General features: G+C 41.0%; 3 protein-coding genes, 1 long non-coding RNA gene and 1 other non-coding gene across 8 annotated transcripts in view; 4 read left to right on the top strand and 1 right to left on the bottom strand.

Annotated features, from left to right (window-relative positions):
• Window positions 1–3551, top strand: part of LOC121955273 (pleckstrin homology domain-containing family G member 1) — a 79728-nt gene extending 76177 nt beyond the window's left edge. For all 3 annotated transcript variants that reach the window (XM_088089650.1, XM_042503141.2, XM_042503140.2), the window contains exon 17: window positions 181–3551. In XM_088089650.1, the coding sequence (XP_087945776.1) occupies window positions 181–1175 (995 nt within the window). In that variant the 3' untranslated portion in view covers window positions 1176–3551. The remainder of the gene's footprint in view (window positions 1–180) is intronic.
• A 1278-nt stretch (window positions 3552–4829) lies between these two features.
• Window positions 4830–12137, top strand: tcp1 (t-complex 1). The gene is made up of 12 exons (XM_042504065.2): window positions 4830–4989; window positions 5476–5561; window positions 5666–5794; window positions 6735–6832; window positions 7392–7502; window positions 7616–7797; window positions 8866–8992; window positions 9252–9427; window positions 9535–9658; window positions 10396–10588; window positions 10762–10925; window positions 11703–12137. The coding sequence occupies exons 1-12, from the start codon at window positions 4917–4919 to the stop codon at window positions 11914–11916; spliced, it is 1677 nt and encodes a 558-aa protein (XP_042359999.1). The 5' UTR covers window positions 4830–4916; the 3' UTR covers window positions 11917–12137.
• On the top strand, window positions 5232–5369 carry LOC121956020 (small nucleolar RNA SNORA29). The gene has a single exon (XR_006106654.2). It is a non-coding gene; the product is annotated as a small nucleolar RNA SNORA29 (small nucleolar RNA).
• A 52-nt stretch (window positions 12138–12189) lies between the features above and the next one.
• On the bottom strand, window positions 12190–19783 carry acat2 (acetyl-CoA acetyltransferase 2). Of its 2 annotated transcripts, XR_015779189.1 has the most exons (10): window positions 19651–19783; window positions 17851–17985; window positions 17485–17666; window positions 15082–15199; window positions 14847–14990; window positions 14639–14761; window positions 14387–14541; window positions 14191–14301; window positions 12570–14078; window positions 12190–12522 (listed from the first exon to the last, which is right to left on the bottom strand). XR_015779189.1 is itself a non-coding variant. In XM_088089651.1 (9 exons), the coding sequence occupies exons 1-9, from the start codon at window positions 19697–19699 to the stop codon at window positions 13908–13910; spliced, it is 1188 nt and encodes a 395-aa protein (XP_087945777.1). In that variant the 5' UTR covers window positions 19700–19783; the 3' UTR covers window positions 12190–13907. The 2 variants fall into 2 exon arrangements, 1 of the variants encoding a protein (XP_087945777.1); XM_088089651.1 differs by having other exon boundaries at window positions 12190–14078.
• On the top strand, window positions 16009–19795 carry LOC121938115 (uncharacterized). Its single transcript, XR_015779190.1, has 4 exons — window positions 16009–16217; window positions 17523–17709; window positions 17908–18006; window positions 19657–19795. It is a non-coding gene; the product is annotated as an uncharacterized LOC121938115 (long non-coding RNA).
• Window positions 19796–20047: the final 252 nt, after the last annotated feature.

Raw genomic sequence — 20047 nt, 5'->3', positions numbered from 1 at the left:
GTCCAAATTACACCAAATTCGACAATGCACATCCCTTGGTCCTCAGCAGTATGTATGCTAACTGTGAAGTAGATTGGATATACAGTTTTCAAGATATGCAAAGAATAGACAAACTCCGTGTTTTACAGTAAGACATAAAGAAAATTCTCCACCTCTCCATCCTCTGTGTTCCCTCTTCAGGTGCCAGGATAGCTGAGTACTCCCAGCTCTATGACCAGGTGATGTTTAAGGATCCTCCTGCTTCAGCTGGCCCACATCACTCACATCCCGGGCTGCCGTCTTCTCCGTCCATGCCTGAGACGTCCCTGGAGGAGGACTGGCTCCACTCCACATACAGCAATGGAGAGTTGGCGAGCTTCGTTTCCTCAACCAGCGAGCTGGACAACGCTCGAGCGTCTTCTACCCCGCAGCGCAGACTCACCTCCGCCTGCTCCATCCCTTCTCTCAAGACCTCCCCTCCCTCTTCGACCTCCCCGCCGTCCCAGAGATGGAGCTCGTGCATGTCGGCGCCGAGCGAAAAAGAGGAGCACGTGTACAGTTCCATAAAGAGACATCCTTCCTTTAACGCTCCGTCTTCGACATCCTCAAAGTCTTCCCCATCCAGTCACTGTCAGTCACTCGGCTCTCTGGGCGGCCAGCAGCAGGAGAAGAACCAGTCTGGACTGAAATGTAACGGACCCGCTGTGGATCGATCCACAGACAGACTGCGCGGTCCCAGTCTGGGTCGTGCTGGTCGGCAGAGTAGCCTCCCGGAGCGCTCCACCCAGGGACAGTCAGAGCTCACTTTACACGACGGTCAACAGGTGGTGGTCCTGAACCGGGCCTCTGCACTGAGCATACTCACGGCCACTCAGAACTACCTGGCGAATTTTAAGGACGATGGGGAAGACGACGATGACTATGTAGAGATCCGCTCGGAGGACGAGAGCGAGCAGGAGCAGGACAGGTTGGCACAAAGAAACGGCAGCTCGGCAGCCCTTTCCAATCAGAACCGAGGGCTCGTCCACTCCCAGAGTCTGCCGTGCACGCCGGTGCACTCCTGCGACCCGCTGAGGTCTCTGGACCGTGAGCATCTGGAGAAGTACCTGTGGAGCGAGCCGCAGCAGAGCCAACCCAAAATTGTCCAGTCTCTGAGGGATAAGTTTCAGTGTCTGAGCTCCAGTAGCTTCGCCTGAGTCAAATAAAAGCCAAATATATATAAACATACAGCGAATAGCAACAAAAGGGACGCTGCTGCTTTGCCTTGAACGCCAACCATCATTCTCTCAACATAGATCAGAAGCAGTTTCTTTGATTGCAGCCATATTCGTAACAACTATGAAACTCTCTGTAACAGGGCGTCAGTGTAAAATACATGATAGGTTACTATCAGTAGTGAAAAGCCTGCATGTGAGCTGCCTTAGCACTTCCAGGTTCAAACCGTCTTCTGTGTGTGTTTCCAACAGATCAGTCATAAATGATCAGTCATTTATAAAGGCATTCAGTGTGACTGAATGGGGTTTCAATATTCAGAGGGATTCAAACTCTTTTATCGCTTTACGTGTGAGCCTTGTAGAGATAATTGGAGTCGTATGAATTGCTGGAGTGCCAATAAACTGTTGTACAGTTGCAGTAGTTCAGGTTCTCTGTTACCGATTGTAAGAAGTAAAATTTGGTCTGTGCCCAACATGTCAAAATGCAAGCATCAAAAATCACCACATCAGGAGAACCTCTTCAAGCTCTTTCTTTTAATTTGTTGTTAAGGTTATTTTAACTGCTTTTCCAGCACTAGTTGATCTTTAAGGGACAGCTCACCCCCAGATTAAAAATTCATATTTCACCTCCTACCTGTAGAGCTATTGTTTGTTTTTGTGAGTTGTGAGTGTGAGAGATATCGGCTGTAGAGATGTCTGTATGTATTTTGTTCATATGCTGTATGCTAAAAACACTCAACAGCGATGTCTCTTCAGAATTACAGATTCGGTGACTTAAGACTGTTGTGAGCTGTTTCATGTAGCGACTGTTATCTTTTTTCCTAACTACACCCGCCAACTGTATCACTGCGCCGAAGGAAACCTGCATCTACTGGTCCACTGAGTGAACTAACTCAGCCGAGGAGGACGCCATTAATATTTACATCTTGCAGTGTCACTCGCACAAGCCTATCGTTGAGCAGATGCACACTTCTCTTTGTGCGGTGATACAGTTTGAGGGTGTAGCTCGGCGTAAAGTTAAAAGCCCTACAGGTTAGAGGAAAAATATCTATTTTAGATTTTGTGGTGAACTGTCCCTTTAACCTGTGTAGGAGAGGTGAACCACAGTGGTGGTTAGTGTTTTTAATTGTGCATTCACTATCAGTCAGTTCTGAACAAGCAGCTTTTTTCAAATTTGCAATCTTCAGATTTGCTTCTCGTCACTTTAACAGCGTTTTTAGCAATTATTGTAACAAACAGGACGCAGCTGTAAAAAAACACGTTGCCTAAGATCCAATAGGTTAAGTATAACTAGACTTAGTACTGTAAGTCTACCTGAAGTTATTTCACTCTACCTGCCTCCTTTGTCATCATTAGGGTATCACGCTTTAAGATCAAGAGAAGATATTTTAGATAATCTATAAGAAACTGTAGAGCTTCCTATTTATTTTGAGTAAATCAGAGATGTTTGTACATGTTACAGTCTGGGGGCATCCATCATGTAGAGTGAAATGTGCATCTCAACAAGTTTTTAAATCATACTAATTTTAACCTTTTGTTAAGAGGGACCACGAAGGAGAGATAGTTAAAAGACTACAGTACTGTATTTTTTTTTTTTTCCCCAAAATGGATAGTCTGTTTACTTTGTTTACGCTCTGGGACACTCCCAACACTACTGATGTTGCATCCACAGTCACAGAAAGAAAGTCACAGTGAGACAGTTGTCAAGTCACTTTAATGAGGTTCATACAACACAATATGTTTTTTCTCCCCTCAAGTATATATTTACCACACACTTGTTTTTTTTAAAAAAATCACTAAAATTGTCCTATTTATTTGAGCGCATCATTGTTATTTTGGCCCTTATCACTATAACAACAAGCCACAGAAAGTTGTAAAATAAAGTATTTATTGAAAGATGGTTTTATTGAGACAAATTTGAATTAAATACTGTGAATATTTTTTTCAGAAGTAGGTTCTTTTCTATCACGCACTGCTTAACACAATTTCCATATCACACGTGAAAATTTGATAAGCACAATATCATGGCCTACTGTTCATATCAGGAAATGTACGTCAAAAGCAAGTTAGGAATATGAAGTATGTTTTGTTTTTTTAATTGTACATTTTTGTCCTCTTTCACTGGTGGGGATTGTCAGTCTTCATTGACTCTTTTTGCACTTTTCTGTCTTTTTTTTTTACGTTTTATTGTAAACACTTTGTAAAGATGTACATTTTAGGAAAGTTATTCTTGTATGCCATAGGTATGCTTTATAATGCTTTAATGTTTAAGTTAAGTGTACTGTATTTTTTTAACTGCCTAGTTGTCATTGCTCAACAAAACAATGTATTGGAGGTAATAAATTCAGATTAAACTCATCTCTGTGTATTTGTGCTTGTCATTGTATAAATATGAATATGGTATAAAAAAAACAGCTGATTACCATCCAGAGGTTATGGTCATCAACAGGAAATTGCTTATGAATTTAAGGAGGATTAACAGAAATCAAATACATGCAGAGCAGCCTAAAAATATGATGAATTTCAGATAATTATCATGTTGTGTAGACCATGTTTAGTGGGGGTTTATAAATAAAATTCTCCTCACTTATTTTATGTTATGCACATACCTTAGTTACTATCATTTAATAGGGACATCTGTCTATATTATGTAAATCATGCAAAGTATAATCAGCGTCCCATCACACTCCCTTGAGGTTACAACATAATGCTAAATTACCAGTAGGTTATTTTGGGTTTTTCTCAGAACCCTTTAGTTATTGCCTGGCAATGATGAATAAACACTTAACAGATATTTGCACATATATACAGATATATGTTTATAGAGATTACATTTTGGTACATATAGATAGATAGATAGATAGATAAATGTGTGCCGACAAAGGCACAATTATTTCACAAAAAAGCCAAATATGTCCTAAGATATGTTCTAAATGATGGTGTAGCCTAACCAATAATGCATTATTATTATTATTATTATTATTATTATTATTATTATTATTATTATTATTATTATTATTATTATTATTATATCCTAGTAGTAGTAGTAGTCATTAGTAGTATTTTTTTTTTTTATACTGGTATGTGAAAAGCTAAAATCAGACAATATACAGTATTCACCAAGCTGATTCATTCAGAGATGAATAAAGCACTCTTCCAAATTTGTGCAAATTATGCAAAAAGATTGCAAAAATAATAGTCTACCTCTCTGTAACAAAAGAAATAAAAATAATGAAGATGAAAAAATAGATACAATGAAGACAGAACAGAATCCTTCAAACTTTTTAAGAAAAGTTTAAATAAATGTAAAAAAAAAAAACAAAAAAACCTATCAATATTGAGTCTTCTGGATATCTTCAACCAGTGCACTAGAATAAAGGGCTCTTGAAGGGCTCTGCCTTCAACAGCAGAGGGCGTCGTAGTTCATAATTGACTAGAAACCGTCGAAAGAACCAAGAAGAAAGGATGAAGCATTCTGGGAAATGTAGTTAATATGAAATAACGGGAGAACGTATTCTTTTCTAACTTGATAAGTGTACTGGTCGGCGTGAAACTTAATCACAAATATAAATTTGATATCTTTTACATAATTAAAAGTACTTATACAATAATTACAGTTTATTTTTTTTTAATAAATCTTCTTCTCGAACCTTCTGCTTAATGCCGGTTTACCCATAGTGCACTGCGCCGCTTCCTTTCTTCTTGGTTGTGTGGTGGTCCAAAATGTCGATGTTAGATGGTCCGTTAAATGTGCTCGGCCAGAGGACAACTGGCGAATCTGTCCGTACTCAAAATGGTGAGTCGTAGTGCTCTTTTACTTCACGTTTCTGAAACGCTTTGTGTATTTTGTGCGCTTCGCTGATGGTAGACGGCAGACGTGATTTCATTCACTGCATGTAACACACGTGCGGCTAATGCTAATGCTAGCTAACTTTAAGCCGCTGCTGTGGTCTGTGCTGAAATTCTGCAAAACACAGCAACGTCTGTTATTTTTACACAATGTGCGCATTACGCCAACAGTATTAGTTATGAAGTTGTAATCCCAATTTAGTACCTTCCACTCGCAACACCATGAATGGACGGCTATGCTAATGGGACAGAAAAACACTGTCATGGTCTGAAGGTGTGGCTACTTTACTGTGAGCCCCACTCAATAAGATGACAGGATAAGTCCACGACAGAGCCACTATAAGTAAAGTTAGACGTGGTAAACTGTCCTTAAATGTAAAGTAAATGCTGTTTAGTGATTGTAGCTAGTAGCAGTTCCCTTTTGTGTTTGCAGTCATGGCCGCAGCATCCATCGCCAACATCGTCAAGAGCTCCCTGGGACCCGTTGGCCTCGATAAGATGTTGGTGGACGACATTGGGGTCTGTGTCACATTCAACATCTATTACCATAGTACTATATTCTCTCGATTAAATACAAAACCATCGTGGCCTGAGTTGCTCATCTGTCTCTTATTGTTTGACAGGACGTGACCATCACCAACGATGGAGCAACCATCCTGAAGCTGCTGGAGGTGGAGCACCCAGCTGCTAAGGTCCTGTGTGAACTGGCTGACCTGCAGGACAAGGAGGTCGGAGATGGGACCACGTCTGTGGTGAGTAGATTCAACAGCTGCTCCAATATGGTGTCAGAGCTACTGGTTCCTCATACTCCCATATACCCTTTTTCCACCAACATAAAACCAGTGGCGTCCTGGTTTCTGTGCCTCATTTTGAACGATCTAATTTTGTACCAATCAGAGCATTTTGATCCAAAATAAATTGGTTCAGAACCTGAGTTCTGAACCAAGTTGGTTCTCATCTGGAAACAAAAAATAGCGGGTTTTCCCTGACCTGAAGTGCCGACCATTAGGACATCAGTGAGTATGTCATATTTTAGAGGATGGAGAAGACAAGTGAGACGTCGTCACAGAGTGTACAGTTGTCTCATTAACACCTGGTACATGCTTGTTTTTTGGGTAAAAACAAATATCTGTAGTAATAGAACAAATGGTCGCAGGTAATCAATGCAATCTGTATTTTTGCTGCTATTTTCTACTTCCATTAAGCATTTTGCAACATCCTCCATACATGAAAAATTGATTACATTGTTTAGCCTCAAAACTGGAAGTACACGGGCTACTGCACTAGATAGCACCAGGAATCATGAACAGAACCAGTTCAAGAATCAGGGATAATTTTGTGAAAAGGGGTATAAAAGTGAGTGAATTGTGCAAGGTAAACATAATTCTAGCTGTGCACATAATATTGAAGTCTGCATGTTGAGGAAGCTAAAAGGAAATTATAAAGTCCTGTTTTAGTACCATGCATCTGCCTCTTAATACGGATGTGTGGCTATGCTAACAGGAGAGAGAAATGTCCGTCAGTGTCTGAAGGGGTTGAGCAGCCTTATCTCTGCCACCCCTAATGAAACGATGGTACAATATAAAACTTTTTAAACCATTTATGCTAGTGGTGTAACAAAGTATTTTCAGCTGAAAAATGAAGCTATTGTCAGTGTTTACTAATTATCTATATTACGTGATGTTCTTTTAGGTAATTCTTGCAGCAGAATTGCTGAAGAGTGCAGATGAGCTGGTGAAGCAGAGGATTCACCCCACATCAGTCATTAGTGGATATCGTCTGGCTTGCAAGTAAGATGCTCTAAGAGATACCTCTTAATTTTGTTCACAAGTGTTTCTAAATGGACACTGACCCTGTTTACATCTGGTATTAACATTCATTTTGACACTGTGATCAAATCACTCAAACCACTTGCAAAAGATGCTCTGGGATGCAATTCATCACATATATTTAGTAGATGCTGATGCGTCCATGAAAAGAACTACATCATCAGTGCAGGTTGTTTTTCACATTTCATATGGAGTTGAAAGACGTGTTGCGTGTGACCTTCCATCATCTTGCCCTATAGATGTGTCGAATTCTGCTGACAGCGACATCTCCACCTGCACAACCGCAAACATGACCAGTGAGCATGCTACAGGGCATCAGTAACAAAATCTGACGACATGGTCAGCTGGAGGGGCGTGATAGGTGCAGGTGTGAACAGGACTGTGTCTTAGCTCTTCACTTGTGTTCTCATCACTGAAACACATTTTAATACCAGGTGTAAACAGGCTCACTGATAATCGCTGGGTGTTTCATGTCTGCTCAGATGTTTTGACATGCAAACTTGTCTTTTTCATCTTTTAGGGAAGCAGTTCGCTACATTAATGAAAATCTCACCATCGGGACAGATGACCTGGGCAGAGAGTGTTTAATCAATGCAGCCAAGACCTCCATGTCCTCCAAAATCATCGGAGTGTATCCTTTTTGCCGCACGATACATAAATGTTAAATTTGGATCCAACCCACAAAATAACTGAAGTTTGCAAGCAGCGAGTAACTTTTTATCAGCCTTAACTCCGAGTCCTCAGTGATGCAGACTTCTTTGCTAACATGGTGGTGGATGCTGCCATTGCTGTGAAGTTTGTTGACAGCAAAGGGGTGGCCAAATATCCCATCAACTCAGTCAATGTGCTGAAAGCCCACGGCCGCAGCCAGAAGGAGAGCTTCTTGGTAAACGGCTACGCGCTGAACTGCACAGTTGGATCACAAGGTTTGTTCAGTGTTTCTCACAGGTCTGAAATGTACCTGTGGTGGTAGCTGGCACAAAAGGTGGTATTACCTGCAGGCACAAAACCAAAAACGGGCCTATGTATGTGTAATGATAATATTTTGGGTTATTGAATATGTCTGTTAATTTCCCTTAGCATTACATTGCTGTTCTAGTTGCAGGTAGAGCTAATCTTACCTGTCAGCCTTCTAGTGTGTCTACTCGTCTCTCTTACTCTGTTTAGACAGCAGATAAAATGTGGAAAAAGATTGTCATTGAAAAACAATCACAAACAGCAATGATATTAGGCTTGTTCTAATAAACATAGCAGATGGGCAGATTTGAAACTTCATCACCAGGTGGGTGTATTTCTGGAGAATTTTATCCTGGAGAAAAGCAGGGAGAGAAGAAGGAAGATATTTTGTACAGCTTGCGTAGAAATAAACCAGACACCCAAACTAATGCTGCAAATCACACGCTGGTGCTGTGTCGGAGACTTTTTCCCATTCATTATGTTTTTTATCCCACATCTGAACCCACCACAGAGGGCAGGCAATAGGAAACATCATCTTAATAGGAGGGGACGGTATCCAACAGCAAAAGATTTCAACTAGTTATTCGATGGTGGATGGCGTTCTCTATGATGGATTAAAAAATAAAAAAATGCTAAATTATGTCACCATATATTCTTTGTCGCCTGTTAATGTACCTGCGCAGCCTGCCTGGGTAAAGTCCGTGTGTCGACACACTGACGTTGGTGAATTCCTTGCTTAAAATTCCTAAATTCCAAATGTTTTTAATAGCATTGTGTAATATATCACAATACCAACTCCCATTTAATTTGCTGCTATGTCTCACCTGGTGACGTAAGCAGTGATACGCGTGGGAGACAGTACACTGGCTTAGAAAGGAATGTAGACGCAGTAGTTTGTAAACTGCGTCACAACTTTTCCAGCCAAACAACAGAATTACAGCCCTAAATAAAATGTGGTTCTCAATGTTATTTTGTCCTCATACTTTCGAGCTGTAAGGTAAGGCCAGTTTTAACGGTTATTTGTGTAAAACCCACAGGCATGATAAAGCGTGTCCTCAACGCCAAGATTGCTTGCCTGGACTTCAGTCTGCAGAAGACCAAGATGAAGATGGGCGTCCAAGTCGTTATCAGCGACCCAGAGAAGCTTGATCAGATCAGACAAAGGTACCGCCTGTTTTCCTCCTCCTTCCACTGTCACAAACACGTCCTGAAGAGTGATCCCATTTAAATTTGCTGTGATGCTGAATCAGTAGTTTACACAGTGATACGCGTGGGAGAAAATATAAGCAGCCCCAACATAAAGCAGCAGTTTCTATCTGAGCTGTTGCAGCAGTATTGAGGGCTGGACAACTTTTTATTGTGGTTATGTTGTATCTAAATAAAACTGGTGAAACTGAATTAATATCGGTTTCTGTTGCTTCAGGGAATCCGATATCACCAAGGAAAGGATCCAAAAGATTTTGGCATCAGGTGCCAACGTTATCCTGACCACTGGTGGCATTGATGACATGTGTCTTAAGTACTTTGTGGACGTAGGAGCCATGGCAGTGAGAAGGGTCCTCAAGAGGGACCTCAAACGCATTGCCAAGGCAACAGGAGGTATGTTGAAGTTTGTGCTGAGTATCTGTGTTTTGATGTCTTGGTCAAGCGGTTATATTCAGTGTTCTAAACTAAAACCTTTTGGTTATTTGTTTGTCCATTCTCAGCCACCGTCTGCCCTTCTCTGACCAACCTGGAGGGAGAGGAGACGTTTGAGGCCACCATGCTCGGCCAGGCTGAGGAGGTTGTGCAAGAACGCATCTGTGACGACGAGCTCATCCTCGTCAAGAAGTAAGAATTGCAGTTAGATATAGCAACGTTTTATCAGGGTGCTTGCGGATCCTTGAAAAGTCTTAAAAGGCATTCAATTAATTAATCTTCAAATAAGGCTTTAATTGGCATCAAATTGTCTTAAATCAATCTTTTAAAAGTCATTAAGATGCTAAGATATAGGAAGTGGGATATTATGACTCATTGCTTTTCAGACTTTGCATTGTAAAATCTAAATAAAAAAATTGGGAGCATTTAATTTTAAATAATTTGCTAAATGCATCTTGCTTTAACATCATGCAGATTTGGATGAAAGAAAAATAATCTATTTTTTCCTTTTGAAGTAGATAACTGACTTTTTAAGTTGCCCAAAAAGGTCATATTTTATGCTCCATAAAACATTTAGGTAAAATGTTGACTATGGCCGTTCAAGTTTTTTTTCCCCCTCAGTTTTGTTTTTTGTAATATTGCTGTTAAATTTAATCCTGAATGGCATTTAAATCTACCTTACCTTGAGCTGTAGGAACCCTGTTCATACTTCATACATGAGTACTTCTAACACAGTGCTGATGCAGTTATATAAGCACCGCTGTACTGTCAGAATTTCTCTGCATTTTATTGTTCAACAGCAGCTCTGGCAGGAAAAGTTGTGAGAATGAAAAGGCTTTGTATGATAAGTACCTCATATCTGTCTGCCTATACATTTCTGCAGTTTACCGTTAAGTTAACCATACTGCTTCTGTTGTTAACCCCCTCAGTACCAAAGCACGCACATCAGCATCCATCATTTTGCGCGGGGCCAACGACTTCATGTGTGACGAGATGGAGCGCTCGCTGCATGACGCTCTCTGTGTGGTCAAGAGGGTGCTGGAGTCAAAGTCTGTTGTTCCAGGAGGCGGCGCCGTGGAGGCAGCTCTGTCTATCTACCTGGAGAATTACGCTACCAGCATGGTGAGACAAATCCTCTGAAAAATGATTGTTTTTTTATTATTTTTTTTTTCATATACAGCTGATGGGTATCTGGGCTCGACTTCTTGTTTTTTTTAAGAGATGATTAGATAATGTTTGTTGTAATCGAAGTTTCTGCAGTGCTGAGATGTCGCTCATCATTTATGTTTCTTTAGGGTTCCCGAGAGCAGCTGGCCATTGCTGAGTTTGCTCGGTCTTTGCTCATCATCCCCAAGACGCTGGCTGTGAACGCAGCTCAGGACTCGACTGATCTGGTGGCCAAGCTTCGGGCCTTCCACAATGAGGCTCAGGTTAATCCTGAACGCAAGAATCTCAAGTGGTGAGTGTTTCTTTACTGCCGTCATGAAATTATTGACTATTATATCTGTTTACATTCAGTGAAGCTGCATTTTTGCTGTGGAACATTTTGCATACTGAGATAAGACTCAGTACATCATTAGCATCTTTTAAATCCCTTCTTAAGATTCTCTTATATAGGAAAGCATTAATGAATATTTAATATGTGGCTGTTGCTAGGTTTTATCATCCCTTCACAGCCGATGTACCCCACTCTTTGTACTTTTTTCCAGTATTAATATATGATCGCTGTATAATTTGCATTTTATTTTATTGTTTTATTGATTCCTTGTTTTTAATCTGTTGCTTGTCTAAAAAGCACTTTGTTGCCTCGTTAAGGAAAGCGATATATAAAGTTTATTAGTTATTATTATTCTTTTAATTATGCTTGTTCAAGGCAGAAATGTTCTGCTTTCTATACTGTGTGAAAGATACGAACATTAAATGGGGGAACAGAGTTTAACTGCCTTTATGTTGGCAGCGGTGGTAGTAACGGTGGGAAACGACACGTGTAAAAAGTGTGAGCTGGCTGATGGGTCACGTGTGACGTTTTGACGACCTGTTATGGGCGGGGCCCAACACGGGAAGATTTAAAAAGCAGCTGCCAGCTAACTCAAAACACAGCAGACATCAAAAATGTCTGCAAATTGGGGAGACAATGAGGACCTGGAGCCCCTTAGCCTAAAAGCAGAGGGCAAGATCAACAGCCATATAACGGAGAGACAGGATTTGACATTTTTTGTTTTGGTTTGTTTTGTAGGATTGGTTTGGACTTGGTCAACGGCAAGCCTAGAGACAACCGCCAGGCTGGCGTGTACGAGCCCACCATGGTGAAGACAAAGAGCCTCAAGTTTGCCACTGAGGCCGCTATCACCATCCTTCGTATCGACGACCTCATCAAACTGTTCCCGGAGCAGAAGGAGGGCGGAATGTCGTACCAGGATGCCGTGCAGTCGGGAGCTCTAGAGGGTTAAAAGGCTGCGTTTGGTCCCGACAGGTCCATCATCTGTATTTATACGCAAGGAGCTCTTCATGGCTGTTGCTCTAGTGTAGGCCGTGCACTTTGCCTGTTTACTGTTCTCCCACTCCCTCTCCCTCGGGGCGCTCGCTTCCAGAGGAACTGTAAGTGATTTGTTTTTCTTGGACACTTAATAAAGCTCCAATGGTTGTAAATGACCGTTGATTTGTTAATTCAGATTGGCTAGCTTTGGTTATTGCGATAAATGAGTCTCAAAGAAGGTTCACTCTATGGTTTTTAATTCTTTATTGATATGTAGTACAGCTAGATTACAGGAATCACAAACATCATGCTACGTACAGGAAGCACGAGGTTAGAGAAGGCTGGTATACTTAACGTTATGGCACTTAGCTGTGTTTCCAGGCTGCTGTGTTCATTGATAGAGAAACTGGAATGTTGATCAGAATCAGTGTTTAGAGCGATCTAAATCCATCGATAGCTGGACACTATTATTTAATAAAATTACACCACAAGTTAAAAATGAGCTACATAGAAAGTAGCACATCTTCCAAAGCCTGTCCATACTGGGCACTAAATACATGTCCATACTGGGCACTAAAGCCTGTCCATACTGGGCACTAAAGCCTGTCCATACTGGGCACTAAATACATGTCCATACTGGGCACTAAAGCCTGTCCATACTGGGCACTAAAAGCCTTGCATTTGCAGTTTAAACGTTCCACTTTTTTCAGTTGTACTGAAAGCAGGTCATCCTAAAAAGGACAGTTCACCCCTTAAACATTATTGTCCTCTTACCTGTAGTGCTATTTCTCAGTCAAGATTGTTTTGGCGCCAGTTGCTTAGTGTTGGAAATAGGGCTCGACAATATAAAGATATATCGTATTGATATGAGATTATATATCGTCTTAGATATCGGATATTTTTACATCATGATATGGAATAAATGGTGCTTAAATTCTGATTTTAAAGGTTGCATTACAGTAAAGTGGTGTACTTTTCTCCACTTATCAGACAGTCCTATCGAGATATATATCCTGTATCAAGATACAGTCTAAAAATATTGCAATATAATTTTCAGCCCCTATCACCCAGCCTCAGTTGGAAATATTGTCAGTAGAGATGTCTGCCTTCTTTCAAATATAATGCAACCACATGGCACTCACCTTGTGGTGGTTAAAGTGCCAAAAATACATTTGGAAAAACTCAACATCAATGTCTCTTTGCAGAAATCATGACCCAGTTATTAAAGATAATTCACAGAGCTTGTTGTAAGCAGTTTCAAGTAGGAACTATTTTCTTTCTACCAAACTACACCCGCAAACTGGACCACTGTGCAGAAGGAACAGTGCATCTGCTCATGTTTCGAGAGGCTTGTGACAGCATGAAATTTGACATAAATGACATCAACTTCTGCTGACCCGTCATGTTTGCTAGCTCGTGCTAGGTAAGCTAGCTGTAGCTGCATGCATCCCTCTGAGACATTTATGTTGAGGGTTTTTTTTCCATTCTTTTGGGGGTGTATTGAGCACTACAAGCCGAGGGCCATCTTTTTTCATTAGATTTAAATTTTTAGGTGAACTGTCCCTTTTAAATGGGTAAACAATTAGTCCTCATTGATTGCTTGCTAAAAACTACCAGCTGTAGCATGGTGCTTACATAGCACATTATTACTGGAACATGTTTAAGTTGTCATTAAACACTAGATTTTACATTATTTTGACATCTAAAATCCCCTAACAAAGTCACACGCTACACAGCTACAACCTGAGGAAGGCTGAATTTAAGTTCACAGTGAGAATGGCGAGCTATAGTTGGATAACATCCAAAAATTCTCATCACTTCCATCTTAAGTACAGTGTTTAGAAAAATCCAGGTAAACCGTCAGCATTTCATATCATGGCCCACAGTGTAAACGATGAGTTTAAGTATCCCTTATCCATTAAAAAGATCAAGTGCAATCTGTGCGGCGACATCAGATTTTTCTCCTCAAACCGTCTCCACACACATGGCGATGCCCATCCCTCCTCCTATGCAGAGAGATGCCACGCCCTTTCGGCCTCCAGTCCTTTGAAGTGCGTGCAACAAGGTCACCAGCACTCTGCAGCCAGACATGCCGATGGGATGGCCCAAAGCGATGGCACCACCGCTCACGTTCACCTGGAGAGAAGGTGTGTTACAATACGGTTGGATTCTGGAGTGATATTTCCACACACTGAAACACGACTTCAAATTTCAAATCTCAAACAAGATCCCCTGTCACAAGAGTCACCTTGTCTGCATTCAGGCCGAGCTCTTTAACCACAGCAACAGACTGGGCAGAAAACGCTTCATTGATCTCAAATAAGTTGACTTGGTCCAGCTGCCAGCCTGCTTTCTCAACCTGTCAGAGAACAAGACGGAAATGATGTAAAAATAAAGACAAAGGAGCATTTTCTTAACCGTTGTGAGCTTTTGTGATTTCTCACCGCTTTCCTGATGGCTGGTATCGGTCCGGTTCCCATGACAGACGGGTCAAGGCCAGCTTGAGCCCACGATACGATTCTGGCCATGGGTTTTACGCCACGCTTCGCAGCCTCTGATTGGCTCATTAGGACAGTAGCTGCTGCTCCATCATTGATGCCTGCAGTAAAAAAAAAAGAGAAAAGATCCAGGCAGACAACCTCAGTAACATTTCCAAATTTTAAAAAATAATAATAATGCAACACCAACTGTCGAACCTGAGGAGTTCCCAGCCGTGACGGTGCCACTGCCGTCTTTAATGAAGCAGGGTCTCAGCTTAGACATGCTCTCCATGTTGCTGCCGTGGCGAGGAAACTCGTCCACCTTCACCTCCACTGGACCTGAAGATGACAAATGTTATCGTTCGTGCACTAAACAGACAAAAGATTTGATCAGTTGACAGTCAATAATTGAACAACTCCTCGCCTTTTCTGGACGGCACCATGACTGGGACAATCTCTTGATCAAAGTGTCCTGCTTTCTGTGCAGCCTCTGCTTTGTTCTGGGACTTGACAGCAAATTGGTCCTGCTCCTCGCGACTGACTCCCCACTGCTTCGCCACGTTCTCAGCTGATAAAACGTAATAAAATTTAACACAACAATGACAATTCATCGAGATGTATCACTGTCAGGGGTTTTGTCTAATCTCAGCCGTGCACACCTGTGATGCCCATGTGGTAGCTGTGGAAGGCGTCTGTGAGGCCGTCAGCCACCATGGAGTCCTGCAGGGAGGCGTCGCCCATCCTCACACCTGTTCTCATCTGCAGCGTGTGAGGAGCCTTTGGTGGAACCAGGAAACAAACAGTTAAGACTTCTCACGCTGGAGATATGCTGTGATAAGCTATACTTATGTCTCAATACACAGTGTGTCAGACGCAGTATGCCAAAAATACCAGGATGTTCTACTACATCTGGTCAGATTTTGCAGTATGCAAGCCAGCATGCTTTTCTGGCTATTCTTACCCACAATCCTCTGCGTAGCGTCAGATTCATCGCAGCAGTTCAGCGGCAAACAGATGACAAGCCGCAGTGACGAATGACATTAAAGTTACTGATGACCAATGAAATAATAATCTAATTCTTATATATATTTAAGTGAACGAAATAATCACAGTGATTACCAAAGGAAAAAAATGAACAAAATGATAGAGAAAGGCATATGTAGGCTTATATTAGTAACATAAAATGTCTGAATCCATAATGTATGCGGTTGTTACTTAAAGATTTAATTAGATAATTTGCAAAGTAACAACAGCAGATGGTAACAGATATATAAAAAAGAGGTGTTATGGAGAAGTTGTACGTCACAGTTGTGTGCATACTGCATGCAACAGTCCATACTTTGCCAGTTGCAGTACTTAGTAAAAGTAAAAATAACTGGTATGTGATTTCAAACACACCCATGCTTGCTCTTTCAACACGTGTTTGCATGGTGTTTATGCTGTGACCGGAACTGTTCACGTACTTGCCAATGCACTTTGTAAGATACTAGATCAGCGTCTCCTAAACCTCTCCTCAAACACCACTTGTGCTGAATGTTTAACATCTCACCCTGCTGCAACACAGCTGAATTAAACAACGGGCTCGTTATCAAGCAGCTTCAGGAGTTCACAACGAGTCGATCATTTGAATCAGCCGTGTTGGAGCAGCGAGAGATCTCTTCCTTTAGAAGGCACACCAGATAACTCAGACCATGTAAAACTTTGGGATTTTCGTGATGTAAATGATAAACATGGAGACATTTGAGCAGGTTAACACTGAAGATCGGCAGGAAAAGTGACTGCAGCTCCATCATGGGTATGTATCAAGCATGTATTTGATAAACACAATGTTGCCAAACAGCGACCCATTTTACAGCTATATTACGCTGTCAGCTACAGGACGTAAATTTGGTGTTATGCTACATTATGCGGAAGGTTATCCACAGAAGATTACTATTTCATAACACACAACAAATTTCAATGACATTTCTAAAGCTTTTTATGATTTTTTTTTTAGAAATTCCATGACATGGAAAATGGAACTTAAAATTCACTTTTCCAGGTTTTCCAGGACTGTGGGAGCCCTGTAATTAGCACAATCAACATCCCGTATTTTGCCATACAAGGCTACTTGTTCCACTCTATCACTAGAAATCAGTATATTGGCTGATTCCAATATTTAATATTAAAGCTAATATCTGCTGATACTGATGACGTGCTGATAATATTGCACATCTCTAGTTTAGACCACTCGTGATTTTGTTCCTTAAGAGAAAACTGAATACCTTAAATCACTCATAGGTACTACTAATGAGCAAATCTGTTCAGAGGAGTTCTTGCATGAGCATTGAGCTATTTTGTTGGGTTGTTTGCACTCATATTAGGACTGCCACATGTACATCTAGGGTTGGATACCTTTTCGAAATGTTCAGTTTTAGTGCCATTTAAATACCCAAATGTAGTTTGAGAGTCTAAAAAAGGCAAAAATAATGTATATAATCGGGTATCAGCTGATCAGCTGATGAGCAAACAAAATTATGAAAATACAAAAACAGAGTCTGCACACGAGATGATGCTCTCATGAACTTTTATTACCCCAATGTGTGACGTTTCGGGCCGTGTCTGAAGAAGGGCTCGGGCCCGAAACATCACATGTGGAGGTAATAAATGTTCATGTGCACGCTAATAGACTTTTAAATCTGAGATTTTAACACCTTGAAGCTTCCAGTAACTATCGTTACTCAGTGCTATGGAAACATTTCAGGCAGTACCCAAAAAAGTACGGAAGTTATACACCAAGCTCGATTTATTGCAGGCTACCCAAACACTATGGCCCTTGTTCTCCATACCATGTTTTTTATTATCTAACATTTTAATATTTTATATTTGTCATTGTTTTTTTGTTACTATTCTATTGCTCTTTCGCTGCTTATACTGTACCTCATAGCTGCTGTAACACTGTGAATTTTCCCACTGTGGGACAAATAAAGGGTTATCCTATCTTCTCTTATTTTGTCTTATCATCCATCTGATATGATTGCAATTTCATATTCCCCTCTGATGCATCTCGTGTCCTAACCTACCCTGCTCATACTCTCCATGCCTCCTGCCACCACCACAGCGGACTCTCCGGTCTGGATGGACTGAGCTCCCAAACACACAGCCTTCAGCCCAGAGCCACACACCATCTGGCAACTCCAGGCCGGGACCGGGTACGGGATACCTGCCCCAACACTGGCCTGACGTGCCGGGTTCTGCCCCTGACCTTCAGTACAGCAAGAGGGAAAAAAAACAACAGATGAGACAAAGTGAGTTAAATAGTTGAGTTGAAATATTATGAAAGAAAGAAAAGCCACCTGTTGCCCAACACCTGTTTACACAACACATATTATTTGGCATATATAGAACATGGGAGCTCTTGTTGTCTCAGTGACCTCCTGAGCTTTCACCTGCTGTTAGGACATGTCCCATGATAACCTCAGAGACCTCTTCTGGTTTCACCGCAGCTCGCTTCAGAACGTCCTTGATCACCACCGAGCACAGGTCAGGCAGCGGCACCGTGGACAGAGCACCGTTCAAGGACCCTGAGTAAAAGTGGAGCGAAGGTATTGTTGCATGAGCACATAATGAGGCACTAAGTTTCAAAGGCTCAACCCCCTGAAACACTGTTACCACACCGTTTTACATGGAGAGGAGATGTGTAACTGCCTTTTTGAGGCTGATACAACCCAAATGACTGTATCAAATAGAAAATGTTTGTTCTGCTTTGGCTGGTTTTAGTGCAGCAATAATTATTCAATTAACCATTTGAAACCTGAAAAACATGAGAAGTAATTAGCAGCAACAGAAGAAATGACCAAAACGCTAGCAAGAAATTATTAAAAAGTACTAGAAAATTACCTGAAAATAAGTAAAATAATAATAAAATAAAATAAAGAAATAATTACAAAAATGATCTGGGAAAAAGTGCTGAAAAAAATTATAATAATTTTGTAACATAATTTTTATGGATGTATTTATGATATTTCTTGCTATAGTTTTTCAACACTTTTTTCTTATTCCCCTCGGTATTTTTCCCTAGCTTTATAAAAAGAATAATTTTCTAGATCCTCTAATCTCTTGCAGTTTGTGAAACATTTATTACCAGGTTGCTCATTGCTTTTTCCCCTCATGTTTCTTCAAAGAAATCGCACCAATTTGCTCACGCTTCAAAGACTCAAATAGGTTATTTGTGAAAGGCATCTGAACGGTTTCAAAGGTTAACCCATAAGCTGATTAAAAAAAATTACCGCCAGTATTGACATCATGATCTACATGACTTATTATTTTAGAAACTACCCGACATCATGGTGCATATTTGTCTTTCTGCAGGGCACAGATGAGGTCTGTGACTGGTTGTCCTTCAATTAAATAGTTTATTTTGTATTTATTTTTAATACCTCCAGAACCCCAAAACCTACATGGATTTGAAACGCATTTTTTCTCTAAAAATTCCCAAAATTATACAATTAAGCACATCTGTGAAATACCCCCCCCCCAAATCTGATGACTGAAGTTTGTCCTTAAAACGGGAATGCTCTCAGCTTAGTTGAGTATCAATGACCTAAAGCAATACATTTTAAGTATATGGGGTACTCTGCTCTGGAGTACTGTATATTCTGCAGTCACAAGTTAAAATGTAAACTCTCTGGGCAGAGGGGGCCACACTTAAGTACGAGATATAAAGTTATATAAGGCTCCTATTAGTCCGAGTCATTTAAGGTTGCTGTGCCATCAAATAGTTTACATTACTGAATACACGCCTTGCATTCAGGTGAATTGTTTCTCATCCTGGAGAGGAAACACGTCTAACCTGCTCTGTCACGCTGTACCATGGATGTATTATAGGGAAGTATGTACATGTTTTGATAACCAATGGTAGGACGCTCGCGCTCCGTGGCACTATGACCAACTGGCCAATCACAGGTCACAGAACACTGCGGACACACGAGCGGACCAATCAGAGCGCAGCAGGCAAGACTCGGCTTATTTAATTGAGTGACATCAAACCACTTTGCCAAATTAAACGACACATTTGATAATAAAAAATATCTTATGCTATTGTAACTATTTATAAAGAAACACGGTCTCTACATTTCCAATAGAGTTAATTTGACAAATGCATGAAGGAGCCACAATGTAGCAACAGTAAATGTTGGCAAACTGTCTTAAATGAACACGTATGGCGTTAAAGGTACATTAAAACAAACCTATAGGTGTCCGCGCAGCAGAGACGATGACAACAGGCTCGGTGTTCATTCTGAGAGATAGCTGGATGAAGTTGGAGAGCTTGTCTGAGAGTGTCGCTCCTGTCTGTCCACACTGCACGACCCGACTGCACCCGACTGCACCGAGCTCTGTTGACACTCTGCAGATCTGCCCCGCTGCCGTAACTGCTGTTGGGAAAATGCACCACAGCGCCACTGTGTGTTTTGGAGTGGTATTGTTTATTTACTATAAAGCCACATTGTGTTGAGCGCCATTAAATTTAAAGTTTCGAAGCCACGCATTTAATCAAGACTTCTACTATTTATTCATACTATATTTACATTACTGTGCTTTGCAAATTATATTTATTTAGGGGAAACTGTCTGACTAAGTTACATA

The sequence above is a fragment of the Plectropomus leopardus genome, chromosome 16, assembly GCF_026936395.1.
Source record: "Plectropomus leopardus strain MGB_pleo_1.0 chromosome 16, ASM2693639v1, whole genome shotgun sequence".
NCBI classification, from domain to species: domain Eukaryota; kingdom Metazoa; phylum Chordata; class Actinopteri; order Perciformes; family Serranidae; genus Plectropomus; species Plectropomus leopardus.
This window is presented reverse-complemented; position numbering and strand designations above follow the sequence as displayed.

Coding starts and splice junctions, on each gene's coding strand:
- tcp1 (XM_042504065.2), top strand. CDS start 4,917: ATGTCGATGTTAGATGGTCCGTTAAATGTGCTCGGCCAGAGGACAACT. Junction 8,993..9,251: donor CTTGATCAGATCAGACAAAG/GTACCGCCTGTT, acceptor CTGTTGCTTCAG/GGAATCCGATATCACCAAGG. Junction 9,659..10,395: donor GAGCTCATCCTCGTCAAGAA/GTAAGAATTGCA, acceptor TAACCCCCTCAG/TACCAAAGCACGCACATCAG.
- acat2 (XM_088089651.1), bottom strand. CDS start 19,699: ATGAACACCGAGCCTGTTGTCATCGTCTCTGCTGCGCGGACACCTATA. Junction 15,200..17,484: donor GCATGGAGAGTATGAGCAGG/GTAGGTTAGGAC, acceptor GTTCCACCAAAG/GCTCCTCACACGCTGCAGAT. Junction 14,991..15,081: donor CTACCACATGGGCATCACAG/GTGTGCACGGCT, acceptor ACGTTTTATCAG/CTGAGAACGTGGCGAAGCAG.